Source organism: Esox lucius, chromosome 12, assembly GCF_011004845.1.
Source record: "Esox lucius isolate fEsoLuc1 chromosome 12, fEsoLuc1.pri, whole genome shotgun sequence".
Lineage (NCBI taxonomy): Eukaryota > Metazoa > Chordata > Actinopteri > Esociformes > Esocidae > Esox > Esox lucius.
In genome coordinates, this window is record NC_047580.1 from 13085730 (window position 1) to 13100677 (window position 14948).

Sequence of the window (14948 nt, forward strand, 5' to 3'; positions counted from 1 at the left end):
GGGTGATGAAATACAATTCGGTCCTGAAAATATCTTGAAGATTATGTCGTAACTGATATTTAATATTGATCTTACAAACAACCAGAGTATGTCTAGGCCTATTGATAATGACAATAACCAATATGAACTTCTATTATTATGATTATTAATAGGTTTTATAGTTTCTTACAGTAAAAATACATAGTGTTTCATGTTTTTGCCAGTACATAAAATGTCATAGAAAAATGAATCCCTCCCAACCATGTCCAAAACCTGCAAATGTTCTAAGTGAAAGTGTCATGTTGATATGTAAATCTAGTTCTGGCAACCTTGTGCAATGCTCTGACTTTACATAGCATTTGCACCGGTAAGAATTAGGCTGACAAAATGTCCAATATTGCTGTTGAAACAAAGGAAAACTGTGGCCGTCTGTTGTGTTTGCAGAAGCTGCAGTGTGTGATTAAGAGGCAAATTGACTGTCTGTGGTTGACGGTGTGTTTACAAAGGGGGCAGAATTTTGCCTCTACTGTCTCATTGTGTTGTTGCTAAAGGACAGAGAATGGAAATTTAGCCTGGGCAGTGTTGAAAGCAATAGTAACTTGAGGAAGGTCTCTAAATTTACTCTATTTAGCCCTCCCTTTTAAGAAAATGTAGCATAATACGTTAGACAGACTTAAGTACCCTGATGTGCTTTAGTTTAACAGATTTTAGTACACTGATGTGCTTTAGTTAAACAGATTTTAGTATCCTGATGTGCTTTAGTTTAACAGATTTTAGTATCCTGATGTGCTTTAGTTAAACAGATTTTAGTATCCTGATGTGCTTTAGTTAAACAGATTTTAGTATCCTGATGTGCTTTAGTTTAACAGATTTTAGTATCCTGATGTGCTTTAGTTTAACAGATTTTAGTATCCTGATGTGCTTTAGTTTAACAGATTTTAGTATCCTGATGTGCTTTAGTTAAACAGATTTTAGTATCCTGATGTGCTTTAGTTTAACAGATTTTAGTATCCTGATGTGCTTTAGTTAAACAGATTTTAGTATCCTGATGTGCTTTAGTTAAACAGATTTTAGTATCCTGATGTGCTTTAGTTAAACAGATTTTAGTATCCTGATGTGCTTTAGTTTAACAGATTTTAGTATCCTGATGTGCTTTAGTTAAACAGATTTTAGTATCCTGATGTGCTTTAGTTTAACAGATTTTAGTATCCTGATGTGCTTTAGTTAAACAGATTTTAGTATCCTGATGTGCTTTAGTTTAACAGATTTTAGTATCCTGATGTGCTTTAGTTAAACAGATTTTAGTATCCTGATGTGCTTTAGTTTAACAGATTTTAGTATCCTGATGTGCTTTAGTTAAACAGATTTTAGTATCCTGATGTGCTTTAGTTTAACAGATTTTAGTATCCTGATGTGCTCTTGCTTTCCTCCTACTTCCCACTCACTTAAGTTTTCTTTTCCAGCGCTGATTAACATTGCTTTGACTAAAGTATTAGCCTCTATCTGATATTATTATTCAATCAATTTTTCCAATTTAATTATAACTTTTACATAAGCAGTTGTCTAAAAAGGCTTTTAGAAAAAAACCCAGCCTGAAACCCCAAGGAGCAAGCAACAACTGTAATGAATACAGAGGGCTGGCTTCAAGTTCAGAGCAGAGCAGATGTTTATTGAAATTATCCACAGGAGGAGGCAGGAAGCGTGGTCATGTGACAGGCAGAAGGGCATACACTGGGAATCCAAAATGCAGGCATAAGTGCAGACTGGGTCTAGATGAGGAATCGGAGTCAAGAGTAAAATTGGTCATAAACAAGTTGGTACACAAATATCTAATAACTGTAGAAATTCCAGAAAGGGCTTAAGATATTTGCACAATGGGCTCTTCTTTTATTGTTTTATTACATTTACGCAGTTTATTTCCATGGATAGGTTACTCTTGCTTGGCAAACAAATCTCAAAATGCAAATGTTTTCATTCCACCATATTTCCACTCCGCCCATTTATCCATGCTCATATAAAGATGAGGAAGCCCATCCTCTGTTCCAGTTCGGAGCTGAGGGTGGTTCAGGCTGAGGTATGGGTGTGTTTCCTGGTGTGTGTGTCATCCTGGGCTGGTTGGGGCCAGTCATGACTGGCTACCAGCTGACTGAGGGAACTGGTCTGTATCTTTCAGGGGACTACTCCATTGCTGGTCTCTTCCCCCTTCACAATTTAGCCCCCTCCAGCTCCAACATGCCATACATGGACGCTTGCAAAAAGTAAGTAATTTCTCAAATGAGGACAGTTTATTCATCTTTTTTCAACATAATATCAGAACATCAGTGAGTAGTGATTTGAATAAAACTTTGTCTTTAGTTAATTCATTTATTGTAATAATTACTTTTATTCGGGTTGCTTTTTATTATTATTTGTTTCTTCAGAGGCAAAGCAAATAGCCATGGTTATCATTTAATACAAGCCATGAGATTTGCTGTGGAGGAGATCAACAACGGCACCAAAAACCCAACTCTTCTCCCAGGGGTGACGCTGGGTTACATGTCTTATGACATCTGCAATATACCAGCCAGTCTCCTGGCCACTGTGGACCTGCTGGCCCAACAGCTCCAGGGACCTTCAGGGGAAAAGACAGGTGGTGACCAGTGGCCAGTGGCAGTGATTGGGCCTGATAGTAGTAGTTTCACCTTCCCTCCTGCTTCACTGCTGGGCTCCTATCTAGTACCAGAGGTAAAGTGTAAACCTCAAGTCCATTTCTTGTTCATGGCTAAATTCAAATGCTAATCCATATGATGTCACTTAGAACACATTTCAGTTCTGACCGTTTGTTTTGTCTTCTATTGGTCTTCATTTAGATCTTGCTTTTCTCCAACGACTTCTACTTGTGTATTCGTCATGTTGTGTAGGATTTTTTCCCCAAGTTTTTCACATATCTACTTTTCCACCACATGCTTATCGGCTCATATTTTCTAGATCTCATATGAAGCCTCCAACCAGCTGCTAAGCAACAAGTACCTCTACCCATCCTTCTTCCGCACAATCCCCAGTGACAAAAACCAGGTGGACGCAATGATCAGGCTGCTGCTTCGTTTCAATTGGACATGGATCGTTCTCCTGGGCAGTGACAACTCCTACGGCCTCCAAGGCATGCAGACCCTCTACCAACAGGCGTCTCAATATGGCATCTGCATCGCCTACCAAGGTGTCATCCCCGATCTCACCGCAGGCATCAACAAAACCATGAACAACATAGTCAAGAACATCGTGAAGGTCAACGTCAACACTATCGTCGTGTTCTCTAGCAAGACCATAGTCAGTCGGTTCTTCCCGATCGTCATTGAGCAGGGTCTGTCAGGTAAGGTGTGGATTGGGACAGAGGACTGGTCAGTGGCCACTCTAGTGTCCAACATACCAAGAATCAACACCATTGGCACAGTGGTAGGTATCGCCATCCAAAACGCCACCATACCTGGATTTCAAGAGTTTGAAAGCCGTGCTCTTTCAACGCTACATAGCCTCAGCTCCAAGGGTACGAGCGTCCTCGGAGAAAAATGTCTGCAAAGTACAGACCTCTATAGCATGGCAGTGCAGAACTATTCTTTGGAGGAGTACGACATCACATCTGCTTTTAATGCTTACAAGGCAGTGTACGCTGTGGCTCATGCACTACACTCAGCTCTCGGTTGTGATTCGGGTAAATGCCAGAAGATTGAAGTGCAACCTTGGCAGGTAAAATGGATTGTTGTAAAAAAAAAAAAAAAAGCCTGCTCGAAATAAAGCAAGTTCACAGTCCATTTTTCGTTTTTATACACACACTTGATTTCTATGAACTGTCAAAAAATCTTTACTGAAAAATGTTTACCATTAAAGATGCATTCTGGGATTTTTGGCCAGTGTTTCTATGAGCACTGTCAAGTCCAAATGGGTCACCGAAATTGGTGAACTATGTCATCTATGTGCCTATACATGCCATTAACTGAGTAATGGTAGTGATTCTAGTTACAGATTACATATAATCAACATATTACACACCCAGACCAAAATAGGAGGTTTCAAAAAAGAGTTTCTTATTTGCAAATGTCTCATACTGCATCTTCAGTGGAATATATATTAAAGTCATTTTTTTTATTGGTACACATTCTTCCTCTGTCTTTTCCTCAGCTTCTGCCACTGTTAAAGCAGGTGAGATTCTCTGTTGGGAATTCACCTGTGTATTTTGATCAGAATGGAGACCCGCCCACAGGATATGACATTGTCACTTGGATTTGGAGGGAAACTGAATGGTCTTTGCGCATAGTAGGCTCCTACACTCCAGACATGACCAACCTCACATTGGACTCTGATCAGATTGAATGGAATAGTGACGGTTACAACTTGGAAAATGTAAAATCCCCATTCTTCACATTGGATAGAAATATAGTAGAGTTAGAAATGTACTATATTTGTAGAAATGATTTATATCAAGTAGAACTTGAACTTGGAAAACCTGTGTTTATTTGTGGTTGGGTCCAGGAGGTGCCTCTGTCAATATGTTCTCCAGAATGCCCTACAGGATACAGGCAACTGCAGACTGGACAACACAAGTGCTGCTTTGACTGCCTGGCCTGTCCTGCTCAAACCTTTGTCAACAACACTGGTGAGATTACAGTAACAAGCTCATTGCACACATCCATAGATCATCTTCTGTCAGTGCTGTTTTATATTGTGTTGTTTCACTGCGTCCAGCAGGTGGCGCATATTGCCCTTTTCATAAGCTGTCTCTATAATAACCACTCACTGCTGGAATACAGACCTGGAAAAAAAATATGAGACACTACACCTTTTTCTTTCCTTTCCAAAAAAATTTGAAAAGGAAAGTTTGGGTGAGGAACAGAAGCGTTCAATTTGCAGTGGTCTCTAAATGTTAACCCTTCTGTTCTTCACCCAAAACCTTCCTTTTTGACTTTTTTGTAAAGGGAAGAAAAAGGTGCAGTTTTAAATTTTTTCCGGAGCTGTAGCAGTGAAAGTGCAGTGTTTCTTCGATGGATGCATAATAAACAACTCATTATTAAATAATGATATTAAAAGTAGATATGCAAATACAGTATTTAGCATTTTACACAATTTGACCATAATAATACATTGCATTTCCAAAAGCTATTTTCACATTTGACTTTTTCCAGTCCAGTCAAAATAATCACAGAAAACATGTTAATCAAATCAACATCAGCACCGCCTTTCCCTGACAGTCCAGTGCTCAACATCGTTCAGATCTATCTATACACTCTCACTAATGTAAATGTCCAGTACAGCAACTGACCCATATACTTGTGATGTGGATCAAAATGACATAATCCGCGAGGATATGCAATTATGAAAAATATTTTCAAAATACTTTTGCCATTCATACATCTTCTGTTCAGATGTATTTACATATTTAATTACTTGAAAATATTTAGTTACTTGAACTGTTATATAAAGGATATGAATATCAAATCAAGACCAGCCTTAATTTCATGGGTTTTCTCTCTATAGGAACCAGCCAGTGCCAGGCATGTGAGCCCTACCAGTGGTCCCCAGCACAGAGTACCACATGTCTTAATCGAACCATCCTGCTCCTGGCCTGGGGTGCCCCTCTATCGATTGCCCTGCTACTCCTCCTGGTTCTGACCCTGCTCATGACCTTTGGGTCAGGGGTCGTTTTCCTCCTCAACATGGGTACCCCTGTGGCCAAGTCGGCCGGCGGGCACACCTGCCTGGTAATGCTTCTGGCCCTAACCATGGCGACAGCCAGTGCCCTGTGCCAGTTTGGCCTCCCCTCTCAGCCCGCGTGTCTGCTCAAGCAGCCTCTTTTCAGCTTCAGCTTCACCGTGTGTCTGGCCTGCATCACAGTCCGTTCCTTCCAGGTGGTCTGCATCTTCAAGCTGTCCTCCAAGCTGCCGCGGGCCTATGATACCTGGGCCAAGAACTACGGGCCTGAAGTCACCGTCCTAGTCCTGTCCGCAACTATTTTATTTATCTCTGTGGTGCGTGTGTCTCGAAACCCCCCGCAGCCTTCCCAGGACTTGGCCTTCTACGCAGACAGCATAGTCACAGAGTGCAGCAACACCCTCTCCGTCGGGGCCATGATTGAGCTCGTCTATCTGTCTCTGCTCAGCGTTCTCTGTTTCGCCTTCAGTTACATGGGCAAAGACCTGCCCGCCAACTACAACGAGACAAAGTTCATCACCTTCAGTCTTATGATCTACATGATCTCTTGGATCAGCTTCTTCACCGTCTACTGCATCAGCAGGGACGAGTTTGCAATGGCCATGCGTGTGCTGGCCATAGTTTCCAGTGTGCTTGGGATCCTCTGTGGCTACTTTATGCCCAAGGTCTACATTATGGTTCTGAGGCCCCAAATGAACACACAGGCCCATTTCCAAAACTGTATTCAGATGTATACCATGAAAAAAAATTGAAAGTCATGTTTTTATTATACAGTAGATGTGCCTTATATATTTATGGATACTTATGTATCTACTGTTGGCAGGTGGCTTTAAAAATTTGAGATATACAGTAATAAACGTGGCTCTTCTCTTTGTACAAAAGTAAATAATGCACTGCATTTTTCTGAATTCTTCTTACTGGCAAGAATTCAGAGAAGGTTAAACATAGGTAGTGTTGTGCTCATTCTTTATTTTCTGGGTGGCATCTGTTTGGCCTCTCTTTAGAAGAACAGAATGTGGCAGTGTGGGCAGGCCATAGAGGGGTGGCGCGCCTGTCGGCATGCCCGTCTGTGTGCCCGTCTGTCTGTGTGCCCCTCTGTCTGTGTGTGTGCCCGTCTGTCTGTGTGCCCCTCTGTCTGTGTGTGTGCCCCTCTGTCTGTGTGTGTGCCCCTCTGTCTGTGTGTGTGCCCCTCTGTCTGTGTGTGTGCCTGTCTGTCTGTCTGTGTGCCCCTCTGTCTGTGTGTGTGCCTGTCTGTCTGTGTGCCCGTCTGTCTGTGTGTGTGCCTGTCTGTCTGTCTGTGTGCCCCTCTGTCTGTCTGTGTGCCCGTCTGTCTGTGTGTGTGCCTGTCTGTCTGTCTGTGTGCCCCTCTGTGTGTGTGCCCCTCTGTCTGTGTGTGTGCCTGTCTGTCTGTGTGTGTGCCCCTCTGTGTGTGTGCCTGTCTGTCTGTGTGTGTGCCCCTCTGTCTGTGTGTGTGCCCCTCTGTCTGTGTGTGTGCCTGTCTGTCTGTGTGTGTGCCCCTCTGTCTGTGTGTGTGCCTGTCTGTCTGTCTGTGTGCCCCTCTGTCTGTGTGTGTGCCCGGCTGTCTGTGTGCCCGTCTGTCTGTGTGTGTGCCTGTCTGTCTGTCTGTGTGCCCCTCTGTCTGTGTGTGTGCCCGGCTGTCTGTGTGCTCTCTCACTGGGCATCTGTGCAGGTGTCAGGAGCTCAATGGGATTGCTGATTTAAACCCATACAGATGCCTCAGCTTCTATTTTGTGAGTCAGTAGGCCAGTGCCGGCCCAAGGCATAAGCAACATACAGCTCCGGAAAGAATTAAAAGACCACTGCACCTTTTTCTTTCCTATCCAAAAAAGTCGAAAAGGAAGGTTGTGAGTGAGGAACAGAAGGGTTAAAATTAAGAGACCACTGCAAATTGAACGTTTCTGTTCCTCACTCAAAACTGGTGTAGATTGGGACAGAGGACTGGTGGTGCTGTATGCAGTCGCTTAGGGCCCCAATGTCTAGGGGGCCCCAGTCTGCTAGTGAGCCCCGAGTCTATAGGAAAAGTTGGCCCCCAATTCTGATTTTGCTTAGTGCCCCCAAAAGACTAGTAGTCTGCAGTAGCCAATGCAGTAGCCAATAAAATACTTTTCACCTTAAGCGTTTAAAGAATATGCATGTAAATTATTGATCAGTATACTTTTCTTTTTACGATTTTAAATAAATATATGAAGAAAATGACTATTGTTATATTTTCTTATTTTTTATTTCCATAAAGGCCACCATTTTTTATTTCATATCTCCAGCACCATATCAGTGCCCTTGGAAAAACAGTGCATGTCCATAGGAGTTTTTTATTTTGGATTTAAAAAGATGAGAAGAAACTAAAATCCTACCTGATTACATCATCGAGAGGATTTAACAAATATCCTTTCTAGGCTTTTAGTCTGAGGCTTACAATTATCAAACAGCCTGCATCACCTTAGTGGATGAAAACCTAATTCTTATATAGCAACCCTTGATGACATCATCAAATCACACTTTTAATTAGTGCATTAGGACTTTCACAACAGGTAGACACTGATATAGTGATGGACATAATGACTATGAGTTTGTCAAAGAGAAGCTTTGGCCATTCATGTCAATTTGACAAGACATTTTCTGGAGTAAGATATGATTTGTTTAGAACCAAATTAATGGAGTGCAAGATCTACTACAAAACATTCTGGGAATAGGGACTTTTTGAAAAATGATTGTATTTTTATTGGCATACAAATGTAAAACATTTGTTTTAAGAGCTTCTTTAAATGCAATATAACAAATGAAACCATTCACAGTGTTATTTCTAAGCATACACACCCACCAGTCCCTTTATAAAAGATACAGCCATACCATAACATCTGTAACATACTGTAATATAGCAATTCATAACCATAGAGAAATATCCTCAAAGAATTGCTGTCAGAACATGCAGTAGCCTATTGTAGATACTGTTACATATAGTATAACCGGTGTACTCCACTGGAGTTAGAAAACCTTTCACAATAAATTGACATTTCACAATAAAAGATCATAACTGAATAATTAGCTAAATTCTTCACTGTAAACGAAAAACGAATGTGATAAAACAAGCAAGAGAAAGAAACCTTCACAGAAAAGTGACTACCCTCAATAAAAAAAAATGCCACAAACGTGCCACAAATATCTATCCATCAATGTGATGAGCTCAGGCCAACCTCAGTGGTCGAGCAGTTTGGAAATGCATATTTCCTACATCCAGTCCAGTGTTTCTCTCACAGTTCACAGTGACTCCAGTCCAGTATCTGTCTACCAGGGCCTCCAAACTGAGCCTTTTGCTCTTGTGTCCTGGAGCACAGCGGTGGAGGAGACTGGGGAGGTGGAGCGGACCATTGGGCTACTACAGGATCTCTGGAACTGGGAGGGGAGACCCTGAAAAGGCCTGGAGGTGGTGTCTCTTTTGGGGCTTTCTGACAGGAACTGCAGAGACTCTGTCCAGCACTGTGAGTAACCCTGGTTGTAGTCCCTCTGAGATGGAGCCGGCCGCAGCTGCTGCCTCAGGAAGCTCACAGTCATCTCCAGGATGTCGGCTTTCTCCAGCTTAGTGTTGGGGTCGTGTTTGTGGAACTCTTTCTCCAGGATAAGCTTTAGCTGCTCGATGCAGCCATTGATGCGATCCCGGCGCATCTTCTCAACAATGGGTTTCCTTATCTGAGGAGGCAAAGAAGAACATTTTAATCAACAGCTCTAATAACATTAAAAAAAACATGTAATTAAACACAAGCACATTAAAGTGCAGTTTTTACACAATGATTAAACAAACATTGAAAAACACTAAAGTACCTTAATGTCTTTTTCCGCAAATCTCCGGTGGGGCAAAGAGAAGTCTGTTGAGCAGGGAGCCATGGTCGTCTGTGTGAGAGGGCAGTGTGTCAGCTACTTCCCCTGGGCTGCTGAGTGTGTTCTGGCCCATCCAGGGACCTCTCCCTCCTTATATAGGAGTGCATTACCATGACAAAGCCATGTGGCCCAGGCCAGGCTGGGGTTCCCACACTACCAAGACCACAGGGCCGCCCACGTTAACAATGGGAGAAACATCAATAACCTGATGCGTAATGGGGTAACAGGGATGTTTCCCAAGATAAGGGGCAGCTATTGATTGATAGATTGCATTATAAATTCAGTTAACATTCCAACCGGGCTATCACCCCCATCAAATGAGAAAAGAATTACACATGAAAACAAGTGAAAAGCGGACACACTTCTCACCTCTTCAAAGAGGGTCAATAAAGACCATAAAAAAAGATCTAAGGAATTAGAGTGCACCACCTGTTGAAAATACATCCTGAGGACATTCCATTTTGAATACTGTGAGGAATTGTATTTCTATTTAGATGATTTTTGGAATTATATTTTTTCCGCATAACGTCAATGAAATTCATTACATTTGGATTCTATTTAAATAGGTAGTCAATACAGCTACCAAGTGTTTACAACACTTTTAAAAGTTAGTAGTATCGTATGCAATAAGGGAGTATTGTTATTTGTGCATGTTACCACAGAAGTATTCAAATTTTTTATGCTAAAGAAATTCATGTAGACCCAGATGGCTGTTGCTGTGTTGGAATGTGGGGGTCACACACCCTCATGTCCTGCGTAGTTCAAACTTTTCTCACACATCCAGCGGTGTGTGGAGGGGTGAGGTCGTGTGTCACACACACCCCATAGACCCATCATATACACCCCACACACACTCCGTCCAGACAAGCAGTCTCCACTTTTGACAGACAGTTGAGTCATTGAAGCATTGTGTTATCTATTGTCCGTATCTCTATTCTAATTGGCTGTTGAGTGTGGGAAAGCTCAAGGCAACTTGTATTCACACATGGATTTATTGCCCCCAGAAAAAGTTCACTCATTCTCCCAGAGCAAGGGCTCATTTTATATTTCCAATGACAGGATGACTGAAGTAAATATTGTGACATTAGATACAAAAAAGAGACAGTACAGGATTACGTAGCCGTGCTAATAAGATTGCCAGTTGCTTAGAAAACGACAGTTTCTCTCCCTCATCTGTGATGGACTTTATGAGCCGCTTAGTTGAATACACAAATTCGCATATGATCTTGAGTTTAGTAATGATCTGTGTTTGCAGGATATGTTAAAGATGCGATTGTAATTAGGGCTGGGCGATTTCAACATAAATCAGTATCACGATAAGAAGACCCAATAACCTCGAGTTACTTCTTAATGTTAATTACACTAATTTAGTTAGTGGAATGTCTTGACTGCATTGGAATATGGCCCAATTGTACTCAGCCTTTTTTAACACAAAGTTATTGTGATATACATTGTTATCGAGGTAGCTGGGTCCACTTACCGCGATACTGTGATCGTTGATATCGCCCAGCCCTAATTGCAATTGATCAAATCCTTTTTAAAACCTTATTCTGAGCTGGCTGTGTGATATCCATGTTTTTGACAATAGTGATCTATAAGTAGCATCACTGTCACACCACAGTCACCAAGGGAATTACATCTGAATGCTAGTGGCTTTGATGACATGGAGCACAAATAAATTAAGTCACCCAAATCTGACCCTTTTGTGAATGTAATCTTGCTGTTGCTAGTGCTTGTGATGTACAAGCATTTTCCTTCAGGGTCGCCTCCAATTCACCCTGTTCATACAAAAACATACCATCACAGACTCAACAGAATCTCAGCTCATCCTGTGTCAAGACCACCAGACCTCCAAATACTCATTGTCCATCTGAATCACAGAATCTACAGACAAGATCATGGTGATCAACTGAATTACACAGGTCATCAATGGCTTCAGTGGAAGGGAGCATAAACAAAGAAAAAGTTGGTAGTCGTATTCAATAAAAGCTTGTAATTGAAAGTAGGAATTGAAGGATCCCCAAAAGACCATGGCTGTACAGGACAAACGTACGTACAGGCAACCAGTTTCAGACTCTTTATTTTATACCTCGACATTTTTCGTTGAATCTAGTGCTGTTTCTTGCCAACCTTTCCTACGTTCGTCACTGCTCAACTGCCAAGTTGAATACACCCAGCCATGTGCTGCTGAGCCAAAGGAGAGTGGGGAGACACTCTCACAGATAATGCCACAGACACTGGCACAGGTCCAAGGTTGTGTTTCCGGCAGTGCAAAGGTCACAGATGTGCAGCCTGGACTGTGGGTGATGTGAGGAGTGTTCTCTTCTTAGTTTCCCACCAGTCCCCTGTACTGGGGTAGAGGAGCTACAAAAAGCCAGGCCGCTCCCTCAATGTTCCATAGGGAATGTTAATTGATCCTTTGTCAAAGGACAAACAGAAACCCTATGTCACAGACCATCTGGAAAAAATCAAGTTAATGGGGCTTTGCACATCGACAAAGAGTGACAAGATGGCGTGTATCCTTCTTCCTGGATAGACCTTGAACATTTTACTTGAATGGAGTCAGGGCTACTCATAAATAGGAGTTGATCGACAACTTAATCTATTTGAAAATGTGTTTTCACCTGTTGGAGTACCTGTTGGACATTTTCATTGAAGCTCCTTTTTGGCAAACTGCGCATCGATCACATTGACAATGTGGAGACGGGAAGGTTTTGGCTGGCCTTTGTCTGAGGTCTTTGTAAATAGAGACCCACCCACAGAAGGACAACACTGAATCAAATTCCTGCCATAAACTCTGGACTGCCAGGCTTGCGGTGAGGTAAGGCAGGTTGGTTCCCATCAGCCCTCTGCCTTGGGGAGTGTGCTAGCTCCTGTTTCCCACACTCTCTGTCCATTCAGCAGCCTCAATAAGGGGACAATAGAAGTGTGTCTTGTTACACATCACATTAGACACAGTGTTTGATCTGCAGTTGGAGGGAAAGGGCCTTTAGCCACTGCCAGGCCATCTGCAAGCCTAACCCTGAGAAACTTCAGCCTTGACACTTTTTACAACTTTTTGCAACAAATGAAAGGGATACTTTGTCAAAGCAGGAAGGGGGGGGGCATCTATAACCACAACAGGGCTTCCAACCTTCTAACAAAATCTCTAAATCCATAACATGAATGTTTGGTGTGACAGTATGAATATTTGTTGCGCCAGTATCATAATGAAAATCTGAATCACCTACATTCACTGACTAGATGTACACATAGCCAGAATTGTGCTAGGTGTGATGGCACTGTTAGCGGTACACAACATATACAAAAGGACAGAATACACAACATGCAGAGTTGAGTTGACATACAGTAACATACAGTGGGTGGTGAGATTATGGGACATGACAGGTGAGTATGTTATCTACATTGATTTATAGTAGGTTATGTCAGGTTGTGTTTCATGCAATGTAATACCATATAGAGTTGACTAGAAATGTGTTGGAAATTAATGTAGACAGGTGTCCTCTGTGATGTGTGTCTGATGGAATCCCTTGATAGCTTTTGGAACGCAGTCATCTGGCATAGTTACCACCCTTACCCTACCTTAGGACAGAGAAACTCTTGCCAAATGCAACAGATGTGGTTCAGTCACAATTTAACAGTAGATTTTATGGTTTGGGTTCATCACCCAGAAACCAATCTATATCGACCAACATCTCTGTACAGTGGAATAGATAGTCCTCACAAACTAGTATTACGCTTCTGAGACTTGTCAGTCAGTAATGTATTTTTTAAATACTAAAGTTGAAATACTACATGAGAAAGATTGCCATGCTACGGATGCAATCCAAATAGTTGTGGTGGTTCACTTTGTGCCAGTGTGCTGATTTGACAAAATATGATAGAAGATAAGTATTGAATTGAGAAACTTTAGTTGAACTTCAAGTTAACAATTTATTTTTAAAGTCTGGATGGCATGTCAGTTCTTCAAACAAAGGAATACAAACTTTTCACAGAAAAGTATTTTTCTTGACAAAACCTTGAGTTGAATACACAAAATCCCTTTATAAAAGGTATCTTTCAGTTTACAATAAACTTTGTAATATCTTTCAACATTCAACACTGTATTATCAATGTTATTTCATTTTACATAATCATTATACAATTTACATTTAAAATATATCCACGGAATACATTATTCATATGTTTACATTGCCAAATTGATACATTGTATAATTTGCTGACAATTCATAAATCCCAAAAATCCCAATAATGTCCTAGACACAAACAATCTCAACCCAATATGGGTTAGACATACAGTAGAAATGTGTTATAAACATACGTTAGCCCTTTGTTCTTAAATGAGAACATGCATAACAAGAAACACTATTGAATCGGTGTATATTTTTGAATAGTACGTATATCCAAAACCAATCTGAATAATTGCATAGAGTTCGTCCTTTCAAAGGAATACTGGCAAAACGTGCCTTTGCTTCATCTGGATGAAGACTTAAGACAGAGAAACTCTTGCCAAATGCAAAAGTAGGCCTCTGTCACTCTGAACACCACTGTCCATGCCGGTCATAATATAGACTGGCCTGTCCAATTCTGTTGGTTTGACTGTAAGCGTAGTTTCTCTACCAGGGCCTCCAGAGCTGATAGGAGACAGGACTTGCCATACCCTTGGTGGGCTGCTGGACTGGGGAGCCCGGTGGGGAGAGAGACCTGTTAGCTTGCCTGGGTTGGTTGGAGGTCTGAAGGCTCCGGAAGTGGCTCAACAACCTGCTGTGCGACGGCGTCTTCACCTCACACCGAGACAGGAAGTTGGCAGCCTCCTGCACACAGCGAGAGTAGCCCTCATTGGCTGCCGCCAAAGGAGAACTTCCCGCCTGCTGCTGGAGGCTCAGGAAATAAACGGTCATCTCCAAGATGTCTGCCTTCTCCTGCTTGGAGTTGGGCTTCTGCCGGAGGAATTCGGGGCCCAGGAGAGACTTGAGCTGCCCAATGCAGGTGTTGATACGATCCCTGCGGATCTTCTCCACCACTGGCTTCCTAATCTGTCCAGAGAGAAAATCGTTTAGTCGACTTGATTTGCTGTGTAGTAGCAATAAAATAACAATTGAAAGTATTGATTAATTCAAAGACTTAAAAGCTCTTGTTTACCTTAGTCAGTGAGAAATTCTGTTTGGAGTGGGTGACCTGTCCAGTTGCACTTGGTGCCATGGCTGAAGGGTTGGCTGTGGCAGGAGTAGTTCTGTTCAGCTGAAGTCTCTGCGAAGAGCCAATTGGTTGTGTGCTGTCTTCTCTCTGCCTCTCCCTCCTATTTATAGCTCCCAATCTCCATATGAATATGTGGGTCTTGGGCTTGTTGGAGTTTCTCACAGTCCTGAGCCAATAGGAAGGCTGGGAAGGGC

General features: G+C 42.0%; 3 protein-coding genes across 3 annotated transcripts; 1 reads left to right on the top strand and 2 right to left on the bottom strand.

The window, feature by feature from the left end:
- Positions 1 to 2043: 2043 nt before the first annotated feature.
- Positions 2044 to 6444, top strand: LOC105013929 (taste receptor type 1 member 1). The gene is made up of 6 exons (XM_020051601.2): positions 2044 to 2237; positions 2400 to 2703; positions 2947 to 3702; positions 4135 to 4356; positions 4486 to 4609; positions 5488 to 6444. Exons 1-6 carry the CDS (start codon positions 2056 to 2058, stop codon positions 6411 to 6413), a joined length of 2514 nt encoding a protein of 837 aa, XP_019907160.2. The 5' UTR covers positions 2044 to 2055; the 3' UTR covers positions 6414 to 6444.
- Positions 6445 to 8382: 1938 nt separating this feature from the next.
- Positions 8383 to 9607, bottom strand: her12 (hairy-related 12). The gene is made up of 2 exons (XM_010875731.2): positions 9499 to 9607; positions 8383 to 9366 (listed from the first exon to the last, which is right to left on the bottom strand). The coding sequence occupies exons 1-2, from the start codon at positions 9559 to 9561 to the stop codon at positions 8965 to 8967; spliced, it is 465 nt and encodes a 154-aa protein (XP_010874033.1). The 5' UTR covers positions 9562 to 9607; the 3' UTR covers positions 8383 to 8964.
- A 3876-nt stretch (positions 9608 to 13483) lies between these two features.
- Positions 13484 to 14817, bottom strand: LOC105013889 (transcription factor HES-5). The gene is made up of 2 exons (XM_010875732.3): positions 14698 to 14817; positions 13484 to 14591 (listed from the first exon to the last, which is right to left on the bottom strand). Exons 1-2 carry the CDS (start codon positions 14755 to 14757, stop codon positions 14172 to 14174), a joined length of 480 nt encoding a protein of 159 aa, XP_010874034.1. The 5' UTR covers positions 14758 to 14817; the 3' UTR covers positions 13484 to 14171.
- Positions 14818 to 14948: the final 131 nt, after the last annotated feature.